The sequence below is a fragment of the Cynocephalus volans genome, chromosome 10 (assembly GCF_027409185.1).
Source record: "Cynocephalus volans isolate mCynVol1 chromosome 10, mCynVol1.pri, whole genome shotgun sequence".
Classification (NCBI taxonomy): domain Eukaryota; kingdom Metazoa; phylum Chordata; class Mammalia; order Dermoptera; family Cynocephalidae; genus Cynocephalus; species Cynocephalus volans.
Genome location: NC_084469.1, coordinates 127,315,338 through 127,341,416, shown reverse-complemented (window position 1 = coordinate 127,341,416; position 26,079 = coordinate 127,315,338). Strand labels below are relative to the sequence as shown.

The window sequence follows — 26,079 nt, the reverse complement described above, 5'->3', positions numbered from 1 at the left end:
ATCTTAATATTTGTGATTTGGTATGGTAAAAATTATGATTAATAAATGCAAATCTCTTTTAAAATAACTTTTAATTAATCACACTAACTAGCTACTTCTGGACAATATATGACACTATTGTTTACAGGGTAGTGCAGTTGACCCTTGAACAACACAGATGTTGGGGCACCAACCCCAGCGCAGTTAAAAATCCACACATAACTTTTGACTCTCCCCAAACTTAATTACTTAACTGCTCACATACCTTGTGCTCTTTCCCCCAGGTTGCAACTGTGCTGCACAGTGCACTCGGAACCCTGCACTGGTGGGGCACGCATGGTTACTTAAGCATAGTTAACTACTAATGGCCTACCAAACAGTAGGCTACTTAACTGTTTAGGTATATCATGCATTCATTTTCCAATATATTTATTGAAAAAAATCCTCATATTAGTAGACCTGCAAAGTTCAAACCTATGCTGTTCAAAGATTTGCTGTAATTCCAAGAATTATATTAACCAAACCCAATTAGGTTATCTTCCTAGAATAAAAGAAAAATCCCTCCTTATCTGATCTGCCCACTAGAAAGGAAGAAGGTGCAATCATTTATTAAAGTAGGCATTTGTTCTCCATTCTGGCTTGTTTCCAATAACAAATATATTCTTTAAAAGAATAGCTATTTAAAAATGTTTCTACACTCAAATGTAAGCCATATATTCTACGCTTTAGGAACATACTGTTGTAGAAGAAGGTATTGTTTACTACTCTATAATTAATTTCTTAAATTAGATGCTTCACTTTTTTTATGCTTCACAAATTTTTGTATGATTAGCCCCCTCTCAAAGGGTTCCCCAGCTATTCACCCCACAGGAGGAATGTGTCCCTGAAGCTCTTTTGCTCTCGCTGCTACACCATTGCCTCCCGTCTCATATCTGCATAAAATTTGCTGTTCTGGGCATTGCTAGCTTTAGCTATTAGTTGTTTCTTTTCTTTCCTACAACCACTCTCCAAATTTGAGGAGAGGGAACATGGCCTTTCCCAAACTAGTTCATCGTAATTAAGATATATTTTCTCTTTCCTAAAAGCATAACTAAGGCCAGACTATGAGAATTTCTTGGTGTGTACTATCTGCATGTGTATTTTTTTGTCTTTTTTTTTTTTTTGTGACCGGCCGCACCGCGCTCAACCAGTGAGTGCACCGGCCATTCCTATATAGGATCCGAACCCGCGGCGGGAGCGCTGCTGTACTCCCAGCGCCGCACTCTCCCGAGTGCGCCACGGGGTTGGCCCTGCATGTGTATTTTAATGTATTTTGACTCCTGTTATGAAGGGTGAGGAAATTAGATACTTCACTACATTACACCTTCTCTCCTCTTTCTGCTCTCTTAACTCAGTTATTTTTACTTCATATTCTGGAATTTAACCATTTATTTCTTAGCTGGGTGACAAGCAACCTCTACTAATTTCTTCAAGAAATGCTTATGGAAAGTGCATTCCCTTGGTCTTATGTGTTTGGTAATATTTGCATATTGCCTTTATTCTGAACTGCAGATTTATTAAATATAAAATTCTTGGGTCACAAATTTTCTCCATAACAGCTTTGTAGAGGCATTTTCCCTACTACCTTCTAGTTTTAAGTGATGATATGCAGAAGTCTGTAGCCAGCTTGATTTTTGCCCTTATAGAGAACTTTAACCTTTTAGCCTGTGTGCCCACAGATTGTTTGTTCATACTTAACGTTCACTAATTTTATTAGGATATGACTACATTTTTCCTGAGATACTGTGTGCCTTTATTTTATTTCTAGAAAGTTTTTCTTGAATAGTCCAGTATTTTTTCATACCATTTTTGGTTTTCTTCTTTAGGAGCATGAATTATGAATTTGTTAGCCCTTCTTTGTCTGACATTTTAAACTTTCTGTTCATTTTCATTTCATTGTCGTTACATTTATCAGGCTGTCTTCTGTGTCCCTTACTTTGAGCTCTGTGTGCGTTTCTCTTACACTTTATTCTTGAGCTTGACCAGCTCAGTAGATCAAGGTTGTCTCACTGCATTTCACACTGTTAGTGTCTCCTTTTTATTCCTTTGTATCTGAGATACTAACACTCCTTTGGTTTTCCTCCTGTTTCACCAGTTGCTTTTTTCGTATTTGTTAGATCTTTCTCCTCTTCCTGATCACTAAATATTGGAGCTCCCAATGTTTGGTACTCAGACCTCTTCTTTCTCTTCTAAATTCATTCCTTAGGTGACCTCTTCTAGGAAAAAAGCTTTAAATTATATTTTTTGTTGATTACTTTCATATTTATCTTTCCTGCCTCAGTCTGTTCCCTAAACTCTGGATCATATATTCAGCTCAATGTATGGCTGGCAGCTCAAACTTCACACACATAAAATCTAATTGTTGCTTTGCATTTCATTCCTAACTGTTTTCTCAGACCAAACACTTCAGAGTTGTCCCCAATGCCTCTCTTTTTCTCAGATTTTATAATCCAATAACAAATGCCATAAATTCTGCTTTCACAAATATATCTTTAATCAACCCACTTCTCACCTCCTTCTCCACAACCATTCCAGTTCAAGCCACTGTCATCTAGACTACTGAAGTAGCCTCCGTTTCCATCTCAGCCCTCCCCCCATTATCAATTCTCCACAAAGTGGTAAGGGTCTGTTTTTAAAATGTAAATCAGAACATGTTACTTTCATGTTTAAAACCATCCAGCAACTTCCTGTTACTCTCGTAATAAAATCTAAACTCAATCCCACAGCTTCTAAGGTTCTGCATCATCTAGTCCAGCCTCCCTCGTGGACCTCTTTTCCTTCCTCTCTCCTCCAGCTCATTCTCTTCTAACTGCGCTACCCCCTTGCTCTTGAAACACTCAAAGGTGATTCCCACTTCAGGGACTTTGCGCTGGCTATTCCTTCTAACAATGCTGTTCTGTTCTCTCAGATCTGTGCATGACTTGCTTCAGATCTCTGCTTAGATGTCATCTTCTCGGACAGGCCTTCCTGTGACTATCGATCTAAAAGAGCAGCTGTCCCACATTCACTCGTTTCCTTGTCCTGCTTTAGTTTTCTTCATAGCCTTTTCACTCCTTGACTTCATTTTATACATTTCTTTATCTTTCTTGATTTCCTCGAGAATGTCAGCTTCATGGGGACAGGGACCGTGTTGGCTTTGTTCACTACTAGGAAGGTGCTTCAATAAGTTCATGGAAAGATTCCCATTATCTTTTAATTCTATTTTTCCACAAACTTTATTTATTTATTTATTCATTTATTCATTTATTTATTCATTTATTTATTTATTTTGTGACCAGTAAGGGGATCGCAACCCTTGGTGTGGTGTCACCTGCACTGCGCTCAGCCAGTGAACGCACCAGCCATCCCTATATAGGATCCGAACCCACTGCCTCGGCACACCCAGTGCCGCTGCGCTCCCAGCACCGCACTGTCCTGAGTGAGCCACGGGGTCGGCCCTTTTCACAAACTTTTTGAAGTACTGTCATATATGTTTAGCATATGGAAAAGAACTTGGCAGGTACTGGAAACACTATTTATTGCATGAAAACATGAATTTATATCTCTTCTTACTGCTTATATCTTCTCTACATTCTTGAGTATTTGCTTTGTGCCCTTTGGTTTTCTTCCATTATGTTCTTTGAGCTTATGGTAAAATGGTGTAGTTAAGATTTTTATTGCTTAATGACAACAGTTTTCTGGTAAATATTCTTTATTTGCCACTTTTATTGTTTTTTCTTGAGTACTTTTTTTTTTGTAGATCCTGGCTTGATTTATCACTATGATTGCTATTGCTAATCATCTTTTTTTTATTGAAACATGATTGATTATACATATTTGTGAAGTACAGAGTTGACTATCAGTATTTATGTACAATATGTGATGATCAAATTAGGATTATTAGCATATTCAACATTACAAAACATAGCTGCTACGTATCTTTGAAAGGAGAGAATTCTTCCTGGACTTCTGTTTGACAGAAGTTAATGTTGAGGCAGGGCGTGGGTACTGTCCCAGACCAGCTGGAAATCTCCATCATTATCAATGCAACTCTTTATGAAAGAGAATTGTGTGTGTATTTATTTGGAAGGGAAATGAGAGAAAGGGCAGAAGAGTGACTGAGTTTTGTTAGTCTTTTCTTCTCCACAAACAATAGAGTTAGGGCTGTAGGGACTCTCATGACTCAGAGTCCCTCTCTTCTAGCCTGCCTCAGTGACAGACTGCTTTTTGTAAGTAAGCATATTGGTGGGTTTGCCAATTCATCTGTGCCTTCCTTACTAGTTTATAATGACAAATGGCATCTAGGGAATTTCTTGTTGCCATCCCTGTTATTCTAAATGAGAGGTTGGTGGTTTTGCCCCTTAGAATGAGACACCTGCTTTGGAGATCTGTATAACGCAAGTGTCACCTGAGATCTGAAGTTGCAGATGCTGTTGCTGGGCGTCCTTTCTCAATCCTGGTTATTTAGGGGAGAGTGGAAGCTCAAGTTGCCACTTGTAACCCAAGCGGAGTCCATCTTGGGTTCTAAGTGTCATTTATGCGAAAGTCTATTCTTTCCTCCTGGACTGGAGGGCTTCCTTTGTCATATATTCAGTGTCCATATATGCAAGGATCTGTTTCTGGGCTATTTCACACCATTAGTCAGTTTGTCTGTACTTTTCCAAAACATAATATCTTAATTAGTATAGTTTTTTCTTTTCTTTTTTTTTTTTTAAGTCTTGATATCTAGTAGGGAAGGCTACTTTGTTCTTTATTAAAAGAATTTTCTGTTACTTTTCAAAAATATCTTGGCTGTTTTTGGTTCTTTGCATTTCCATATACATTTTAGAATCAATTTATTGAGCACAGAAATTTTGCTCAAGATTGCATTAAATCTGTAAATTAATTTTGAGAGAATTGATATCCTTACAATATCAATTCTTCTAATCCACAGACATACTGTGTCTCTTCATTTCTTGAAGTCTTTAATTTCAGTGAAGCTCTATGGTTTTCTTACAGAGGTCTTTGGCATATCTATTGTTCTATTTATTCTAAGATTTTTATATCTTTGATGCAATATTATCTAATGTTTTTCCTCTTTTTAAATTTATGTTTTATTTATTGAGGAATAGTTTATAATAGTATCTATTTTAAATTTTTATTTTTAATCTGTTGCTACTTAAAATCCAGCAACCTTGCTAAAAATCTCCTATTAATTCTAATGACTTATTATGGCTTTATTTGGATGGCCTAACAATATTATTATCTGAGAATAATAGCTTATTATTTCTTTCTTTTCAGTCTTAATTTTTTTTTAAATCAGTAGGCTTTTTTTTTTTTTTTTAAGAGAAGTTTTAGGTTTACAGAAAAAATGTATTGGAAAGTACAGCCAGTTTCCACATACCCCATCTCCCTCCCACATACCCCATCTCCTTCTCACCCCCCACCCCTCCACACACAGTTTCCTGTATTATTTATCCTCTTGTACTTACTGTGGTACTTTCGTTATAATTGATAAACCAGTATGGATACATGATTATTAACTGAGGTCCATACTTTACATTAGGGTTCACTCTGTGTTGTACATTCTATGGGTTTTGACAAATGCATAATAACATCTATCCACCATTGCAGTTATCATACAGGATAATTTCACTGCCTTAAAAATCTCCTGTGCTCAGGCCGGCCCCATGGCTCACTTGGGAGAGTGCAGCGCCAATGGCGCCAGGGCCGCGGGTTCGGATCCTATATAGGGATGGCCGGTGCGCTCACTGGCTGAGCGCGGTGCGGACCACACCGTGCTGAGGGTTGCGATCCCCTTACCGGTCAACAAATAAATAAATAATCTCCTGTGCTCCACCTATTCATTTTTCCCTCTTTTCCCTGGAACCACTGACAATTACTGGTCTTTTTACCATCTCCATCATTTTGCCTTTTCCAGAATGTCATATATCTGGAAGGTAGCCTTTTCAGATTGACTTCTTTCATTTAGCAATACGCTTTTAATGTTCTTTCCAATTTTAATTTTTTATTTTCTTACTTGCTTCCCTGAATTTACTACTAGTTCCAATAGACTGCTGAGTAAAAGTTATGATTGAAGGTATCGCTTGTTTCCAAAAGTAAAAAAAAAAAAAACCCTCAATATTTTACCATTAAGTATAATGCTTGTTGTGTTATTTTAGTTGCTGTTTTCTTTGTGAAGATCTAGGTCCTCTTTATCAGATCATTACTTGCTTTTCCTAGTTTGCTAGGAGTTTTTATGGTGAATAAATACTTAATTTTATCAAACGTTTTTCTGCATCTATTGAAATGATTGTAATACATTTTTACTTTATTCTTTTAAGTGTCAAAAATATTCTTTTTAAAAATTAAAGTTTTATTGCATTTTTGTGCATATATTATAAGTGTGATGAATTTTAATGAAGTAAACATGCTCACATAGCCACCTCCCGGATTAAGAAATGTGTAATGTTACTGGCATCCTAGAAGCTTCTTTATGCCACTTCCCGGTCCTTACCTCTTCATCTTGCCCCAAAGAACTGCTAATCTACTTCTCATATCACAAGTTAGTTTTCCCTTTACATAAGTGGGATAATACAGTATGTCCACTTTAATTTCTGGCTAATTTCACTCAGTATTATATTTTGAGATTTATCTATGTCGTGGTTAGCAGTAGTTCATTCATTTTTGTTGCCGTATGCTATTCTGTGTATGACTATGCAACTTGTTTATCCATTTTACTGTTGATGAGCATTTGGTCGTTTCCATGTTTTGACTATGAATGATGCTGTTATAAACACTATTTTTCATATCTTTTAGTGTACATATACACATTTCCATTGGCCATATACAATTGGTCCTTGAACAATGTGGGTTTGAACTGTATGGGTCCATGTATGCACGGATTTTTTTCAATAACTGTAACAGTACAGTACTGTAAATGTATTTCTTCTTTCTTATAATTTTTTTATTTTTATTTTTTAATTTTTGTTTATTTTATTTTTTATTTTTTAAATTTTATTTTATTTTGTCAATATACACTGTGGTTGATTATTGTGGCCAATTACTGAAACCTCCCTCCCTCCTCCCTCTCCACCCTCCCTCCCAACAATGTCCTTTCTGTTCGCTTGTCATATCAACTTCAAGGAATTGTAATGGTTGTGTCTTCTTCCCTCCCCCGCAGTTCATTTGTGTATTTATTTATTTATTTTTAGCTCCCACAAATAAGTGAGAACATGTGATATTTCTCTTTCTGTGCCTGACTTGTTTCGCTTAATATAATTCTCTCTAGGTCCATTAATGTTGTTGCAAATGGCAGTATTTCATTCGTTTTTATAGCTGAGTAGTATTCCATTGTGTAGATATACCATATTTTCCATATCCACTCATCCGATGATGGACATTTGAGCTGGTTCCAACTCTTGGCTATTGTAAAGAGTGCTGCAATGAACATTGGGGAACAGGTATACCTTTGACTTGATGATTTCCATTCCTCTGGGTATATTCCCAGCAGTGGGATAGCTGGGTCGTATGGTAGATCTATCTGCAATTGTTTGAGGAACCTCCATACCATTTTCCATAGAGGCTGCACCATTTTGCAGTCCCACCAACAATGTATGAGAGTTCCTTTTTCTCCACAACCTCACCAGCATTTATCATTCACTGTCTTTTGGATTTTAGCCATCCTAACTGGGGTTAGATGGTATCTCAGTGTGGTTTTGATTTGCATTTCCTGAATGCTGAGTGATGTTGAACATTTTTTCACATGTGTGTTGGCCATTCGTATATCTTCCTTTGAGAAATGCCTATTTAGTTCTTTTGCCCATTTTTTAATTGGGTTACTTGTTTTTTTGTTGTAAAGTTGTTTGAGTTCCTTGTATATTCTGGATATTAATCCTTTGTCAGATGTATATTTTGCAAATATTTTCTCCCACTCTGTTGGTTGTCTTTTAACTCTGTTAATTGTTTCTTTTGCTGTGCAGAAGCTTTTTAGTTTGATATAATCCCATTTATTTATTTTCCCTTTGGTTTCCCGTGCTTTGGGGGTCATATTCATGAAGTCGGTGCCCAGCCTTACTTCCTGGAGTGTTTCCCGTATGTTTTCTTTAAGAAGTTTTGTTGTTTTAGCGTGTATATTGATTTTCTTAATAACATTTTCTTTTCTCTAGTTTGCTTTATTATACAAATACAGTATGTTATACATATACAAAATTTATGTTAACCAGCTGTTTATGTTATAGGTGAGGCTTCCAGTCAGCAGTAGGCTGTTAGTAGTTATATTCTGGGGGAATTAAAAGTTGTATGCAGATTTTTTTACTGTGTGCCCCTAACCCCCACATTGTTGAAGAGTTAACTGTACATAAAAGTGGAATTTCTAGGCCATAGGCTATGCATATATTTCACTTTAGTAGGTAATTGCCAGTCTTCCAAAGTGTTCGTGCTAATTTACATTCCCACTCACTATGTATGAGAATTCCAGTTGCTGTACATTCTTGTATCTTTAATTTAAATATCTTTATTGTGTGTGTAACTTCTCACACTGTGGTTTAACTTTAATTTTCCATATGTTTATTATCCACTTGAATATCATTGTTTGTAAATTGTGTTTGTGTTTTTTATCCATTTCTTACTGATTTGTGGGAGTTCTTCATATATTTTGGAGAGTAGTCTTTTATCAATTATAAGTATTGTAAGTGATCTCCCACTCTAGGTATCCTTTGATAAAATATCTTTTACATTTCAAAATAACTTAATTTATCAATATTTTAGTTTATGTTTTGTATTTTCTATGTCTCATTAAAGAAAATTTTGTATTCTTCAAGATGATGAAGATATTCCCCTAGGTTTTCTTCTAAAAATTTTGTTGTTTTACCTTTCACAGTGAGGGCTTCGATGCACCTGAAATAGTGTGAATAGGGATTAAATTAATTCATTTTCATATGGACTATTCAGTTAACTCAGCATTATTTATTGAAATCACTTTTAGAACTCCCTTCCCAGTATTTTTTAAGTGTTACCTTCGTCGTAAATCAAATGACCATATATTGAAGAATTGATTTCTGGGCTTTCTAATCTGTTACATTTGTTTTTATAGTAAGTCGTATGCTAATATCTTACTATCTTAATTACTGTGATAAGTGACAGTATATGATATATAATAATATAATTATAACATCTTACTACCTGATACAGCAAGTCCTCCTATATTGTTCTTCAAATGATTTTGTCTATTCTTGGTCTTTTGCATTTTCATATAAATTTTATAATCAGCTTTTTAATTTCTGAAAAAAATTCTGCTGGGTTTTTTTATAGGATTGCATTCAATTTTTAGATAAATTTGGGGAGTATTTGACATCCTTAAAATATTGAGTCTTTCAACTTATGACAATAATATATTCCTGTACTCATGTAGGTCTTCTTTATTTTCTCTCAATAATATTTTGTAGTTTCTGGGTAAAGTTCTTACACATCTTTCATTGGATTTATTCCTATGTGTTTTACATTTGGGGATGCTATTTTACATGGTATTGTTTCTAAATTTTATTTCCTAAATGTTCATTATTAATACACAGGAATATAATTGGTTTGTTTATATTGACCTTATACTCAATGACATTGATAAATCACCTGTTAATTCTAATAGTTTGTTTGTAGATTATTTTGAAGTTTCTAAATAAATGATTATTTCTTCTGTGGAAAATTGCAGTTTTGTTTCTTTTGATTGATTTCTAATACAAAAACAAACTTGAATTTCTGAGATAAATCCGTCTTTGTCACATTGTCTTATCCTTTTTATGTATTGCTGGTTTCATTTTGCTAATATTTTGTCCCTTTTTTTTTTTTTGTATCCATGGTTCATGAATGAGATTGGCCTATAATGTTTATTTCTCTTACTGTCTTTCTCAGGTATATGAAGGAGGTTATGCTAACATTATAAATAAATAAAAATATGTAGTATTTTCTTATCTCCCCTGGGCATTTTTGCCACTGTGTGACTATATGAAAAATTTACTCTTTCAACTTCAGTTTTCAGGAATTGACCTGGATCAGGCATTATTCCAGCCCTTTCCATCAGAAATTGTGTTTCAGAACTACACTCCCTGTGAAGTCTATGAAGTTCCTCTGGTTTTGAGGAACAATGACAAAGTGAGTATGCTTGCTGGGGTAGGTGAACTTTTCCAGGATATATGAGAAGGGGTCAAGAAAAATGGGATCCTGCAGGATCTTAGATAAGTTCTTTAATTTGATAGACTTAGGAAAATGGTATGAAAACATGCCCTTTGATTGTAAGCTTCATGAAGACAATGCTAGTCTGTTTGTTGCTATATGTTCAGTCCCAGTGCAGTGCTCAATAAATAGTGAACTTTTAACATGTGCACTAACTTTTTGTTGGATAAAGGATTGATCAGATGAATGGCATGGGTTAGGTTTTCATCTAAGACAGGGCAATTACTATTAATGTTTATGTACTCTACGTTAGAGACACCATTTCTCCAGTTCAAGGTATGAACTCTAGTCATATGAACTGCAATTGTTGAACGTTTATATTTATATTCTGAAATGTGTTTATATTCTACAGACTGTACTTTTTAAAAGCTTCTTTTCTCTTCTAAAAAATGTCTATCCCTTTCCCCCTTTTCTGTTTCCTCCCTTGTATATCAGATGGCCTTCAGGTTTTGTCTACAGATCATTTTGGAAGGCTTCTCTCACTGTCTGTACCTTGTCTCTTTGTGATTGAACCTGAGTGTTTCTTCTCCAGTCTTATGCCCTTTTCTTCAGAGATAAATTAAGATTTGTTTCAAGAAAAAGGTATTTAATATCTGAGGATATCCTTGACACCTAATAATAACGAACAAAGAATAATGCGGAAGGTCAGTGTGAAACACAGTTAAGTGGGAAAGTCATCAGGTGGGGAGAAAGGTGCTAAACTTCAGGTGTAAAGACAAATAGGAATGTTTACAGGAGTCTAAGGATATGGAGGAAAAAATTCTAGGTATAAGAGAAAGAGAAAATAAGTAAAGACTATTCAAGAATCCAAAGTAAATGGGAAGACCTGCGGTTATATTTGGTACAGTAAGTAGCTCATTAAAGGAATCAGTGATGCTTTTCAGAGATCAATGGGGTGACTTAGTGACAGCAAAGTCAGACTCTGGAGAAAATGGTATATTTAATTTTTTGCTTCAGTGGTGTTAGTAAGAGAAGCTCATGGGACAGAAGCTAAAAGGGTAGGCAAAGAGAAGAAAAAGAATCCAAGGTATTCAGGGGTTTGTTTCTAGACTTCAAGAAGAGGTGCATTACATAGACGTTAGGACTCTATCTTTTCATGTAGGTCTGCCAACCAATTCAGTTTCTCACTTACAATTCTCTTTTTCCCTTCTCCATTACTTTTTGACTCTTGTTGAGGTATTTTTAGGCTACTAAATGGAGAGAAGAGCTAGTCCAAAGGGTCCTTTGGCCAATCCTCCATGACCTTGAACATGAAATATTATTAGTGGGTGTATATGAGCAAATCAAGGGTAAGGGGCATATGTAAGTTTTGTTTGCCAATGGGCACTCAGTTCTCATGGATAATCCAACACCTCTCAGTAAGATGCAGCCAGAGTGTTGGCCCCATGGAAAGAGGGCTCCCATCCAGGGATTGCCCAGCCACCAACAAGCTGACAGCTTTCTCTAGGCTAAGCAAGCTTGTTCTCAGGGGAGTTACTGCAGGACCCTTGTACAGGGTGGCTGATGTAAGCCTGCTTCTCTACTTCCTTAGTTCATTGTCCATAAGGACCCGCTGGGAGAGATTTAGGGAACCAAGAAATGCTTTCTGTGCCATTCACCTTGTCTTTGCTTCCTCACAGGCATGCAGTACAAAAGACAGACCCTGTTTGGTCATTATTCCTTTGTCTCACATACACAGGGTGCAAGTAAGCCATGAATACTTGATAAGCCACAAAACAATTCTACTTGAGATACAATTTTAACAACCCAGACTCCTGATTCAGACTCATCTATGCTGTCTCCCAGCTGGAGACCTTGGGCAAGTCACTCCACTTCCCCAGCCATGGGGATAATAATAGTACCTATTGCAATAGTTTGCCTTGAATATGAAATGAGATAATGAATGTCAAGTGTTCAGCTCAGTGTCTGTCACATAGCAAGTGCTAAACCAATATTATTGTTATATTATTATTAGTGCTGCTGCTGTTTTCTTTTCTAGTTGTTAATCAGCAATTATACACTTAACAAAAAGTATCCCCAGCAAACTTACATAGTACCATTCAGCACATCACAAATCCACCGCACATTCCCATCACCAGCAAGGCCCATTCTGTTCCTCTCAGATCTTCACACAGATTTTCTAATCTTAAGATCTGTCTGAACACTTTCTACATCTCTTCTTGCCTTCCCCATCTAGGTTACAGCTTTTAGAGGTTGTGGGAGTTCTTTTTTCCTCATTTTCCACTTGAGACTTCCAGGTGACTAACTATAGTTAACTTTCTTCTGGCCTTTTGAGTCTCTTAAAAAAAATCCTCCCCTTTTCCTTGTGTCCACAGATCCTCCATCCCAACCACCCCCACTCTCCTTATACCTGCATTTCTTTTAATGCCCCTGCTGAGACAGATGCGTAGCTCTGGGTCAGGCAAACAGAGCAAAGGAATAAGATTTACAGAATGGAACTGTTTGAAGCTGCTCTAAGAGGGGCCTGGGGGATATCATACTGCCCTCTTTGTTCTTGCTTCATAGTGGAGTTTACTTAGGACAATCCATAGAGAGGCAGGGTGGAGTCAGGCTGGGACCTGATTCCCAGCACCCCTGCATGGTGGAGCCGTACCACTTCGGGCAGGTGCCCATTTCTTCATCTGTGGACTGGGAGTCATAATACAGCTCAGAGGTTACTGGGAGGATGAGGTAGCATGTCACATTCAGGGGAGGGACAGCTGAAGGAGTGCGGTGAGCATGATTTCTTCTCCCAGAGCAGCTCTCAAGTGTTGGGAAATCCAGCTTGACTCTGCTATGTGGGTGGGATTTTAGCTGTTTAAGCAGTTAGTCTTTGAAGATAGTCACATTTAAGTAATAAAATAAAAAAGAACAAAGACTTTCAATAATAATAAAAATGAATAATAATGTTAAAAATTAAAGCTAGAATGTATTGAGTATTTACTTTGTATGAGATAAGGATAGGTACTATTATAGGTGCCTTTACAGTTGAGGAAACTGAAGTTCAGACCTGACCAATGTCACACGTCATATAAGTAATCGGCAGAGATTTCAGTCTGACTCCAAAGCCTGTGCTTTTTTTTCCTTCTGCTTTTTCGCATGCACAATGTCCATCACCATGTGTTTTCCCTACAGATTCCAAGGATGGTGAAAGTGGTTGAGGAAAGTTCACCTTACTTTAGAGTCATCAGCCCCAAAGATATTGGCCACAAAGTAGCTCCAGGAGTGCCATCCATATTCCGAATCCTCTTCACTCCAGAGGAGAACAAGGTAACAGCAGCACTGGCAAGAAATTAGTTGAATACTTGTCACTAGTAGTTTGCAATTCAATTCTGAACTTTCATGGAGATATTGGGGGTGTTGTTAGTGGTGGTGTTGGTATTAGTGGTGTTGGTATTGGTGGGTGTTGGTGATGGTGTGGTAGTGGTGTTGGCAGTGTAGATGGTGGTGGGATTGTCATTGATGGTGGTGTTGGTGTTGGTGGTATGAGATGGCCTTGGCAGTGATGGCGGTAGTGACAAGAGAAGTGATAAAGGTGGGTGAGAAGAGGGGATGGTGCACCACTGGGAATAAGGAAAGAATTGCCAAACAGTGCTGAGGGCTTGTATGAGCTATCAGTAACCAGGGTATAAGGAAGAATAATCCTGCTGGACGCTCCCCCTCTACCGCCCCTACCCCAGCATGTTTGTATTTGAGTATACAGCTAGAGGGACACCAAAAAGGAAAAGGTGTAGTCCAGATGCTATGAGCTAAGACAAAGGATAAAGGAAGGTTATGGCTTCTTGGAAGTTTGGGACCCTAATTGGTTACATCTTTTCTCCCCAGATTCTAACTAGTTTGGGAGTAAGACCCAAGACCCCAATATTGATCACAGTATCAGCCTCATTAATGGCAGAGAATGTGGCTAGGACCTGAGACCCAAATGGGATCTCTTGCTCCTCAGTGACTAGTAGATAACTGGTTCTCAGTAAAGGGCTGACCTTGCCTACAGCCCACCCCAAGCACGAGCAGAGAAGTTAGAGCTGAGAGCAGAGACCTGCCTAGTCTGCTTACCCCTGTCTACTTGCATTCAAGAGCTTGCATTCCAAAAGAGGACACCCTTTTCCCTCAGCACCACCCACAACTGGGAATCTAGCCCATTCTCAGACTGTCCTCAGTCACAGAAATTCTAGTTCCTCCTGGGAGGGAAGGAACAGATAAGCGGGGCTGAGGGTGGAGGCTTCCACCAGCTCTTCTCCAAGAGGGTAAGATTGTCGGTCAAGTTTTCTTCTCTATGGTCCTAAGTGAGGACTAGTAAGGAAGAGAGGGGTTTTACTAGCATGACTGAGGGAGCGAGGATGGAAAACAAGACTTAAATAGGCATAACAAAGTGGCAGGTTCTATAATGTTAACAGGATGCGTGCTTATCTGTGTTATGCCCTTATGGTTGGAATCAACAGAGTGTAGTGGAGTCAAACAGAACCAGCTTTGAGTCCCTGCTTCTCTACCACTAATACTTAGTAGCTGCTGTTAATGTCATTACCAGTAGTCCTGCTACTGTTGCTGTTGTTACTACTTTTCTGGAGAGCAGGATAGAAAATTTAATGTGATCTGTTAAGCATATACTCACTGTAGTGAGTAGTTAAAATTCCATTATAATAATACTGCTGTTTTGTCACTTTGTGGTATTACTGTTTCTATCTTGGGTTGTATTTATCAACCTACAATTTTGTTTGGGGTACTATTGAAATAAATAAAAAGATAGATAACTTCAGATGTAGAGCTTTTTGTTATATACTGTGGAAGTACTTGTTTTTTTCTGGATGCTCTGTATCTGAGAGCTATCCATAAAGAGAACAGTGCGTGGATTTAGTTTTGACGTTAGATTCCTACACTGTCATTTCTGTAGGAAGCCAATTACAAGCCTTTGTGTGGCTTGAAATACAAAGCACGTTGGATTTGAGGAATTTCCTTAATTTTCTCCTCTGTTGGGTAAATATGTCTTCAGTTGGATAACTATTGTTCTACTTGCAGGTAGTCTGACTGGGAAAGGACACATGGGACTTTCTGAGAAAATAGAATGTTCTGTATCATGAGAGTTATATGTGGATTACATGAATAACTTCATGTGTCAAAATTGTACATTTAATGTTTGTGCTTTACTATATATATATTATAAATTTTATTATTAGTATTCTCTTTAACCTAAAAAAAACCTGTGTAACAATAGAGGGGAAGTGGGTGGAAGTATAGATGAAACCAGAATAACAGAATATTAATAATTGTTGAATCTGGGTGATGGGTACATTGGGGTTTGTTATACTATTCTGTTTTCTTTCTTTTTCTCTGTTTTTTATGTTTTAAATTTTCCATAATCAAAGGCTGAAAGAAAAGAGAGAGAAGCTTATTACTGCTTATCTATACAGCAAATAAATAGTTGACATATATTTTAGGTATATGAGTATTCAGTTTATAAATACAAAATAATAACATTCTGATTGAGGATTATTACTTGGCTATATTTTGTAGCTGCTTATTTTGCTCCTAGATCTTTTATTCCCTCTTACCATTCTATTTATCCAACATTGCATGTCTATTGGGAAACCCCTAAGTAAGAAATATTAACTAAGTTAAATGTTTTTATACTGTTGCTTCTTCTAAATATTTGGAAGTTATCAAAGGCCATGTGCATGTATGAGGTGGCAGTGAGAATAATGGTTATCTATGAGAAATTTAACTGCACAATTATGAATACATTAAAAGTTTGTGGACTCTAAGCTGTAATATAATTTACAGAATTCATTTTTCTAAACACGGAAATGTTTTCTCCTTTTGCTGTCTGAGACTGATGATGCCTTTTCAGTATCTACATTTGTCCTCACTGTTGGAAAGCCGACAGGGCCATGCACAGAATGACTGGCTAGGATTAGGCGTGCTGTCTCCTGCCCTGCTCCAGAAAGCAGCAGAGGAGTAATGAGAGCCAGATATATTTTAGGAAAAAGAAGAGTCAATCATTTCACTAAGTGTCACTGTTTCTTCAGTTGGCCAAATGATAGCCAAAATACATACGTATTTTTTCTTTCTTATCCCCTGCTGATCTGAGCACACTCCATTCTCATTTACCCTCTTCACATCTGGAGGGTGAGATATGTAAATTGCAGCATGCCACAGTTAATAAGCCAGACCCCTTTCAATTGGATTTTCAGCACCCTGCATATTAGCATGTCGAAGATGATAATGCAATTTCCATTTTTCCCCTGTCATCTATTAATCTGGCTTCTTGGGGATGGAGCTAGTTAAGAATGGCAAATACACAGATAACAGGTGCAGCAAATTCACTTTGGCTTTCCTTATCTCTCCTCACCCAGACTTTTTAAAAAATGATTGAATGTGCTATTAATCTAATAATCATAGTGTATACATTGTGCACTGTAGAAATATAATAGACAATATTATCATAAAATAACACTATAAAATTCTGGAGCCTGGCATTTGTCTTGACCTCTTAAATTTGTATCATTACTATTAAAATGAGTAGGAAAAATATTAGGCTTTTGTGAGAAAGGAAAACAGAGTACTTCCTTGGGCTTAAGAAAGCATCTGTTTACAATCATGTTGCCATATGCAAACAGCAGCAGTGCTGTGAAGAAAATATGCAGTGGTGCAATTTTATTGCTCAGTTATGTTTTAAGAAAATATCTAATTTATTGTCAGAATGGTTTTCCTGATTTGTTACTATGAAATTTTAAAACCATAACCTGAGAATAAAAATGTTAACATATTTCATGTAATCTAGGTGTATAATAGTAAACAATGTTGCTAGCATTTTGAATTAAAGGGTAGGTATCATAAAATTTTCCACAATCAATAATTTCTGTTGGCAAAAATAACGATAGGGATTTTGTTTACCCCCTTCCTGGGATTAGCTCTCCCCAGTTCTGTCTGGATCCACCCTTGTAACTCCAGCGCCTAGCACAGTGCCTGACACATATGGAGTACAGAGTAAATATTTGTGAGTGAGATAAGTCAATCCAAGTTTATCTCAAGAAAATATAAAGAAGTTTCTTCATCTTAAAGATGGCCTACAGATGATAAAAGCAGAAGTGTATAAAAAGGGCTCAAATATCTTCTTGTGTCATGAATGTAGTAGACATTAACTTTCTTGTCATTTCAACCAGGAGAAAGATATCTAAGAAGTCTTCTCTAAGAGTATTTCTCTCCATTTTATTTCATATTTTCTGTGAATCATGTCACTACTTTTTAGCTTTCTGGGCTTAATAAATCTCATTTGGTAATAAGGCCAATGAGGATCTTAGGAATTCTCTTTATGAAGAACTCTTGATAGTTTAGTACCCAAATAAAGATATTAAAAATGAATACTATTCTTTCACTCATTCTGTGCCAGGCTCAGTTCTGTGAGCCAGATCTGATGGAGAATAGAACAATCTCTGGCCTCCATGGGACTTTTGTTCCACAATGAATAAACAAACAAACATATACAATTTAATGTCAAATCGTGACATGATAGAGGTTAGGGAGTGATGGAGGCTCTGCCTTCTTTCAAAAAGAGGATCACGGAAGTCTTCTCTGTTAAGGTGACATTTGGGCAGAGAACTAATTTAAGCCATGCAAATATCTGAGGGAAGAACTATCTGGGAGGGAACAGCAAGTGCAAAGGACTTGTGGCAGGAACATGGTTGGCAGCAGCCTTGGAGAAGTGCAAGAAGACCAGTGGGGCTGGAGCAGAGGAAGCTGCTGGAAAAATGGAAGTTGCAGAAGGTGAGATTATGAAGGGTCTTAGAAGCCATGCAAAGTGGGGTAGGAAACCCCCATAAAGTATTTAGAATATTTTTATTATGGAAGCTTTCACACATACATAAAAGTAGAGAGAACAATATAGTGAACCGTCATCATCACCCAGCTTTTCAAGTTACCAATGCGTGACCAGTCTGGCTTTGTCTATCCTGCCCCCTATCCCAGTGGATTCTGAAGCAAGTCCCATACATTATATTACTTCATCTGTAAATACTTCATTATTTGTTTCTAAAAGATAAGGACCTTTTTAAAAGTTGACATAATCACAATACCATTATCACACCTAAAAAATGACCATAGCTCCTTAATATCATCAAATATCTCGTCAGTATCCAAATTTGCCCAACTGAATCCTAATTTTTTAAAGTTGTTCTGCTTCCATCAGGATTCAAACGGGGTTTGCTGATTGCATCCCCACCAGGTTGTTTAGAATGGTTCTCTGTCCCCTGCTCCCTGTCAACTAGTAGTTGGATCTAGAGCCTTGATTAGATTCATTTTTGGCAAGCCTTCCTAGGTGACGTAGTCCTTCCTTTTGCACCACATCAAGAGGCACAGAAAGTCTGTTGTTAGGTTTTGTTTTGTTTTGTTTTTGTAATGATCCCAATGAGGGTCATTACCTAGATCGTTGAGGGTTAAGTTTCTGATTCTATCATTTATATTGCAATTACTGGTTGGAATTATTCTAAAAACAAAACTTTCTCTCATCAACTTTTTATCTACCTTGAGGTGTAGTTCATACAGGGAAGGTAGGATAACTGCTTGGTCCTTTCCCTTTATCTACCCTGGTGGGTTTTGATTAGGAATGATATAATCTAACTTACATTTTAGGATCTCTCTGGTTGCTAGCAGAGAATAATAGGTTGAAGGATGTGAGAGGCATAAAAGCTAGTTGCCTGTCCTTGATATCCACTTTCCGTTTCCACATTGGCAAGAGAATACAATTTTTAAAATTAATTATTTACTTTAATTGACCAATAAAAATTCTATATGTTTATGGTATACAATATGATGTTTTGATATATGTATAAATTGTGAAAGGGCTAAATCAAGCTAATTAACATATCCATTACCACACATACTTTTTAAAAAATCTGCTTTCAGCGATTTTCAGATATGCAATACATCGTTATTAACTGTAGTCACCCCATTGTACAATAGATCTCCTGAACTTGTTTCTCCTGTCTGTCTGAAATTTTGTAGCCTTTAATCAGCATCTCCCTAATCCCCCCAATCCTAGCCTCTGGTAATCATCATTCTACTCTGCTTCTACGTGTTCAGCTTTTCAGATTCCACATATAAATGAAATCGTACGTTACAGTAGTCCCCCCCTTATCTGCAGGAGATTCATTCCAAGACCTACAGTGGATGCCGGAAACCTGAAGTAGTACCGAACTCTGTAAATACTATGTTTTTTCCTAGACATACGTATCTATGATAATGTTTAGTTTATAAATTAGGCACAGTAAGAGATTAACAACAATAGCTAAAAATAAAACAGAACACTTATGTGCCAGCATCACTTCTCTTGCACTTTGGGGACACTCTTGAGTAAAATAAGGGTTACTTGAACATAAGAACTGCAATACTGTGACAGCCAATCTGATAACCAAGAAGGCCACTGAGTGACTACTGGAAGGATAGAGTGTACAGTGTGGACACACTGGACAAAGGGATGACTCACATCAGGGATGGGACTGTGGCAGGCAGTGTGAGATTTCATCACACTACTTAGAATAGTGTGCAATTTAAAACTTATGAATTGTTTATTTCTGGAATTTTCCATTTAATATTTTTGGACTACAGTTGACCACATGTAACTAAAACTGTGGAAACCAAAACTGTAGATAAAGGGGGACTACTGTATTTTTCTTTCTGTGCCTGGTATATTTCACTTAGCATATTGTCCTCCAGGTTTATCTATGTTGTCACAAATAACAGAATTTCCTTCTTTAAGATTGCATAGTATCCCATCGTGTATATATACCACATTTTCTTTATCCATCCATCCACTGATGGACACTGGGTTGATTACATATCTCGGCTATTGTGAATAATGCTGCAACGAACAAAGGAGTGCAGACTTCTCTTTAATGTACTGCTTTCATTTCCTTTATATATATACCCAGGAGTAGAATTGCTGGATCATATGGTAATTCGATTTTTAATTTTTTAAGGGACCTCCATACTGTTTTCCATAATGGCTGTACTAATTTACATTCACACCAACAGTGTACATTTTGATTGGATTCATTGCTGCCTGACATAAGAGATTACATTTTCCAGGCTCCTTTGCAGTTGCACGTGTCTTGTGTTGGCCGGTAAGACGTAAGCAGAAGGCCTTCCAAGGCATCTGCTTGGAGAGGGCTGACACAGCAGGAGTTGCTCTGGTTTGCCCTACCGGCTTCCTCCTTCTGGCCTGCAGCTTGGCTTTAAGAGAGAGTGGCATATCAGGAGTCACTCTGCCCCATGAGGTAACATCGAGGATGGAAGCTGTGCTAGAATGGTAGAGCAGAAATTTAGGAATTTGGGTCTCTGGTGACACTGTTGAGCCACCCTACCAACCTGGCCCTCCTACCTCTAGACTTCTTTCTGTGAGAGAAATAGACTTCTATCTAGCATAAGCTGCTTTCGTTTTGCTCCTGTTGTATGTAGCTGAACTGAACCCTGATAAATACAGGAGCAAGAGGCAACTGCAATAGTTCAGGCAAAAGATAAGAGTGGTTTACACTAGGGTGGTGAAGAGAAGGTAATGGGAATCAGGAGGAGTAAGGATATGTATATTTTATTGTAGAACTGTCAGGATTTGCTGATGGACTGGACAAAGGGTGTGACAAAGAAGATTCTGGTCTGACTCACAGGGTTTTGGCCACCAACTGGCCAAATGGTGACACCATTTACTGAGATAGGGAATAGTGGAGGAAAAGTGGGTTTGTGAGGCTGGGTGCAAGTAAGGTGGGGGATCGGGAATAAAATAAGATGTGGAATTAACCTTGGGTTTGGCAAAGCCATTAGTGACCTTAGCAAGAGAGTTTCTGTGCAACGTTGGGTACAGAAGCCTGACTGGGTGGGTTAAAGAGAATAGAAAGTGTGGAGTTGGCAGAATTGAGCATAAATAACACCTTAGAGTTTTGCTCTAAAAGGTAATTGGAAAAATGGGAAGGTACCCGCAGGTAGATGTTGGGGTCAAGGGTAGATTTTTTATATTTAAGATGAAGCTATTCAGGTATGATTATAAGCTGATGTGTGAATGTTCAGTAAGAAGGGAAAATTGGTGATTCAGGAAAATCCTGGAGTAAGCAAGAAGAGTTGAGATCTAGTACATAGGAGAGGGGTTGGTCTTAGATAGGAGCAGGAGTGAAGGCAGAGTCTGTGGGTACAGATGCAGGTGAGTTGGTAGATTTAAGGGAACCTTAGAAAGCAAAAAAGCTAAAGAGGAAATTGATTTTCCTCTTTAAAGTGGATCTTTTTAAGTGGATGATTTATACATGAATCATGAAGTAACCACATTATGACTGTACACTAAGCACAATAATGGTCAAAATAAATTTGGAAGTCTCAGGCCTCGTTTCATGCTAAGTCAGAGGTCATCTTCTCTTAATAGATGAAGAAATGTAGGTGCTGCTAGGAAGCTAAGACCCCAGCCAAATCACATGAAGAGTCGTAGTCTTAGAGGACAAGGCTCAAGTTACCTGATCAATCTCATTTTTAAACTGATTGGAACTTTGGAACTGATTGTTCCCTTTTGAGGGGTGAATTTCAGATTGGGAAGATATTATATAATAAATACTTTTAACCAGTTAGGAAATTTAGAATATTTCCCAGGGACACTGAATATTAAATTTACTGAGTCCTAATCAGATCTGGTTTTATTCTGGTATTCCTCCATCCAGTTTAGGAGTGGAGAAAAGACAGGAAGAGGATGTGAGGGCTTAACCACACAGGCCTTGCCCTTGATCACCACAGAGAGCTATTTATTGCAGTTAGAAGACATCATTCTCCTTTGCCTGAGACTTTAAAGGACAGAATTATTGGCACGTTTGCTTTCTTTTTTTTTTTTTTTAAATTGAGTATGCATATTCATGGGGTACAAAGCTGACCATCACCACTTGTGCTCAAGATGTGATGGCCAGATCAATACTATCAGCACGCCCATTACCACAAATTGCAGCTACTCCCTGTGTCCCCCACCCAGTTAATCCCGACCTCCCCCCGACCCCATCCCTAAGTATGCTCTGTCCCTGTGCAAGTCCAACACATTACTGTGGTCTTTCTTTCCTTCCTTTTTTCTCTCTTAGCTCCCACTTATGAGTGAGGACATGTGGTATTTTTTCCTCTGTGCTTGGCTTATTTCTCTCAATATAATTTTCTCCAGGTTCATCCATGTTGCTGTGAATGGCAGAATTTCATTCTTTTTATGGCAGAGTAATATCCCATGGTGTATATATGCCACAATTTCCTTATCCAGTCATCTGTTGATGGACATTTAGGTTGGTTTCTTATCTTAGCTATTGTAAATAGAGCTGTGGTGAACATGGGAGTGCAGATATCCCTTTGACATGATGATTTCTATTCCTTTGGGTGTATGCCCAGAAGTGAGATTGCTGGATCATATGGAAGATCTAGCTGTAGTTGTTTGAGAAACCTCCATGCTGTTTTCCATTGTGGCTGTACTAATTTACAGTCCCACCAACAGTGTAGGAGTGTTCTCTTCTCTCCACATCCTCGTCAGCATTTGCTGTTCTCCATCTTTCTGATTATAGCCAGTCTAACTGGGGCGAGGTGATGTCTCAATGTGGTTTTAATTTGCATTTCCCTTATGATTAGTGATGTTGAGCATTTTTTCATGTACCTATTGGCCATTTGTATGTCTTCCTTAGAAAAATTTCTATTCAGCTCCTTTGCCCATTTTTTAAATCGGGTTATTTGTTTTTGGGTTTTTTTACTGTGTAATTGCTTGAGTTCCTTGTATATTGTGGATATTAATCCCTTGTTGGATGTATAGTTTGCAAATATTTTCTCCCACTCTATAGGTTGTCATTTCACTCTATTGATTGTTTCCTTTGCTGTGCAGAAGCTTTTTAGTTTGATTTAATCCCATTTATTTTTTTCTTTTGTTGCTTGTGCTTTGGGGCTCTTCATAAAGTCTGTGCCTAGTCCTAGTTCCTGATGTGTTTCCCCTATATTTTCCCTTAGTGGTTTTACAGTTTCAAGTCTTATACTTAAGTCTTTAATCCATTTTGAGTTGATTTTGGGATATATGGTGAGAGGTGCAGGTCTAGTTTTGTTTTTCTGTATATGAATATCCTGTTTTCCCAGCACCACTTATTAAAGAAGCAGTCTTTTCCCCAATGTACGTTTTTGTTGCCTTTGTCAAATATCAATTGGCTGTAAGTATGTGGGTTGATTTCTGGGTTCTCTATTCTGTTCCACAGGTCTGTCTGTTTTTATGCCAGTACCATACTGTTTTGGTTACCATAGCTTTGTAGTATAACTTGAAGTCAGGTAGTGTTATGCCTCTGGATTTATTATTTTTTTTTTTTGCTCAGGATTGCTTTGGCTATTTGGGGTCTTTTGTTGTTCTATGTGAATGTTAAGATTGTTTTTTCTATTTTTTGTCATGTTTGCTTTCTACCGTGGTGCTAATGAAAAATCAAGACTCATTCTTTTCATTTCTGAGAAAGTCATATCTGCCATTTTTGTATTCTACTGATGGTGTTTTAAAGGTTGGAGAATGAGCATGTTGGAAGGAAAGCTAATGATGGTTTGGAAGTTTCATCTGGAAAGCATTGTTATTAAAGATTTGGCTTTCAGTGGTGACCTGATGGCTCTGAATCTAAGTACAGTGAAAAGAGTACATGAACTGAAGTAATTGCTTAGCTTGCAGGCTGCCAGAGCCTCCCAAGTCATAACATCTGAATTAATTTTAAGCCACTGGAGCAATATCTAACGGTATATTACATAATCTAATAAGTCATATTAAATGCATAACTTCAAAGATTGGAGAACATTTTAAAGGAATTGTTTAAAGTCTTTCTTCACATTCTTTTATTGATGGATATGTGAATTGATTGTGAAAAAATATATAATTGTGATCAAACTTCAAACCTTCCTCATCTGGGAACTTGAAAAGGCTCCAAAACATCCCTCTCAATATTTCAATTAGCCTCCTATTTTCAGCTGTCTTAAATTCTTTATAGAACAAGCCAGAGCATGATATGTGAATACAGAATAAAAGATGATGAAACACTTCATGGTCTCCTCTCAGCTCGGATTCAGCAGCATCTTTTGTTCTTTGTCTCAAAGCTTCGATTAATTTTAAATTTCCACATGTGCCAGGTGCTTTCCAGTTTATAATCCCAACAACACCTGTGCTGGCTGGATTTGCTCTCCTTTGAAAAAGTGAAAACACTATCTCTTTAGGATTTTGTTGTAATAAGACTAGACTGTTGCTTTGAATTCTGTGGGGTTTTCTAAGATCAAGTTTGCTCAGCGAACTTTGCACTTCCTTGTGTCTCTGGATAGCATAATTTTTGAACCTGGTCTTACCATCTTGAAACCAGAATCAACTACAGAGCTAAGAGTCTAACAACTCAACTTCAATAGATTTCATTAATACTGTCCACTAATTTTTATTACTCACTTCAACCTTAGTACTTTTATGTTTGCAATTCCCCTTGTCAGGAACACTCTCTTTCTAGATCTCACCAGGCTGGCTCCTTTTGCTATTCAAGTCTCTATCCCAAGGTCACCTCCTCAGGGAGGCCTCCTGGGTTGTTCTAATCTAAAGCAGTCCCTTCCCATATTATCTCTTCACCATGTTTTATTTTCTTCAAAGCCCTTGTCACTTTCTGAAATTATCTTGTTCTATTATTATTATCATTCTAAGTATTAACATTATTAGTATCCTAACAATAAGAGTAAACACATATTGAGTTTTTCTTATATGCTTTACATAAATCATTGTATTTAATACAAAATTTTAATAATGCCAGCTAACATTTATTGAGTACTTACTACTTACCAAACACTAGGCTAAGCACGTGGCCACACCAGTCCAGGTCAGTATCATCCGCCTGGACTACTGCGGTGGCTTCCTAACTGGCCTCGCTTTTCCCATTGTGGCCTCCTTGCAGTCGCCTGCCCATGTAGCAGCTATGCTTTCTCTAAAACATAAGTCCAGTTACAGCCTGATCAGCTTTTGGCATCCTTGGGTCCTAAAAATGGCTCACAAGATCCTTGGGATCTGGTCCCACAACTTCTCAGCTGCATGTCTAACCACTCTCCTTGCTTTCCTCTGGCCACAGGGTCCAATTCATGCTTTGCCCAGAGCCGTCTATCCATATGGCTTCATTTTTCACTCCTTCAGGGCTCCTCCAAAGTGCCACCTCCTCATAGAAGCCTTTCCTGACCACCCTCTGTAAAAGAGCTCTCCAATCACTTTCTGTCCCCTTACCATACTTTACTTTTCTTCATCCGCCACTACCCAACATTATATTACTTATTATCTTCCATTCAGCAAATATTTGTTGAATGTTGCTATCAGGCCCTGTTGTAGATGCTGGGTGTACAGAAGTCAGGAAGATGGGCAAAATCCCTGTTGACATGGAAGTGCTGGGGGGACATACAATGAACTCACCCAGTAGGTAGAATATGCAAATTGTTAGATAGCATTGGGGAAAACTAAAGCAGGATGGAAGGCGAGAGAGCGATGGGGCAGGAAAGGGAGAGTTAAAAGCAGGGCAGCCATGGAAGGCCACGTGAGAGAGTGGACAGTTGTGCCAGATCCTAAAGAGGGAAGCGTATTCTGGACAGAGAGACCTCACATGCAAAGGCTCTGAAGGGGACGTCTGCAGCAGCTGAGATGAGCCAGGGGAAGAGGAGGAGATGTGCCAGAGAAGTGACGGGGGACCAGGCTGTGGAGCCCCCACGAGCACCTCTGCTCTCAGCCTGGTAATTCTGACCAGAGGAGCAACCTGAGCTGACTTATATTTGAACTGGATCTCTCTGGCCCTTGGGTGAAAAACAGACTTTGGAGGAGTGAGAGTTGAAATAGAGAGTCCTGTTATCCCAGGGAGGATTGGAGTGGCTACAACCAGGGTATCA

The 26,079-nt window shown here is 37.9% G+C and overlaps 1 protein-coding gene across 1 annotated transcript in view; it reads left to right on the top strand.

The window, feature by feature from the left end:
* The window catches only part of HYDIN (HYDIN axonemal central pair apparatus protein), a 364,550-nt gene that overhangs the window by 2,187 nt on the left and 336,284 nt on the right, over positions 1-26,079 (top strand). Inside the window, exons 3-4 of the mRNA XM_063112309.1 lie at positions 10,003-10,122; positions 13,318-13,452. Coding sequence (XP_062968379.1) covers positions 10,003-10,122; positions 13,318-13,452 — 255 coding nt within the window. The remainder of the gene's footprint in view (positions 1-10,002; positions 10,123-13,317; positions 13,453-26,079) is intronic.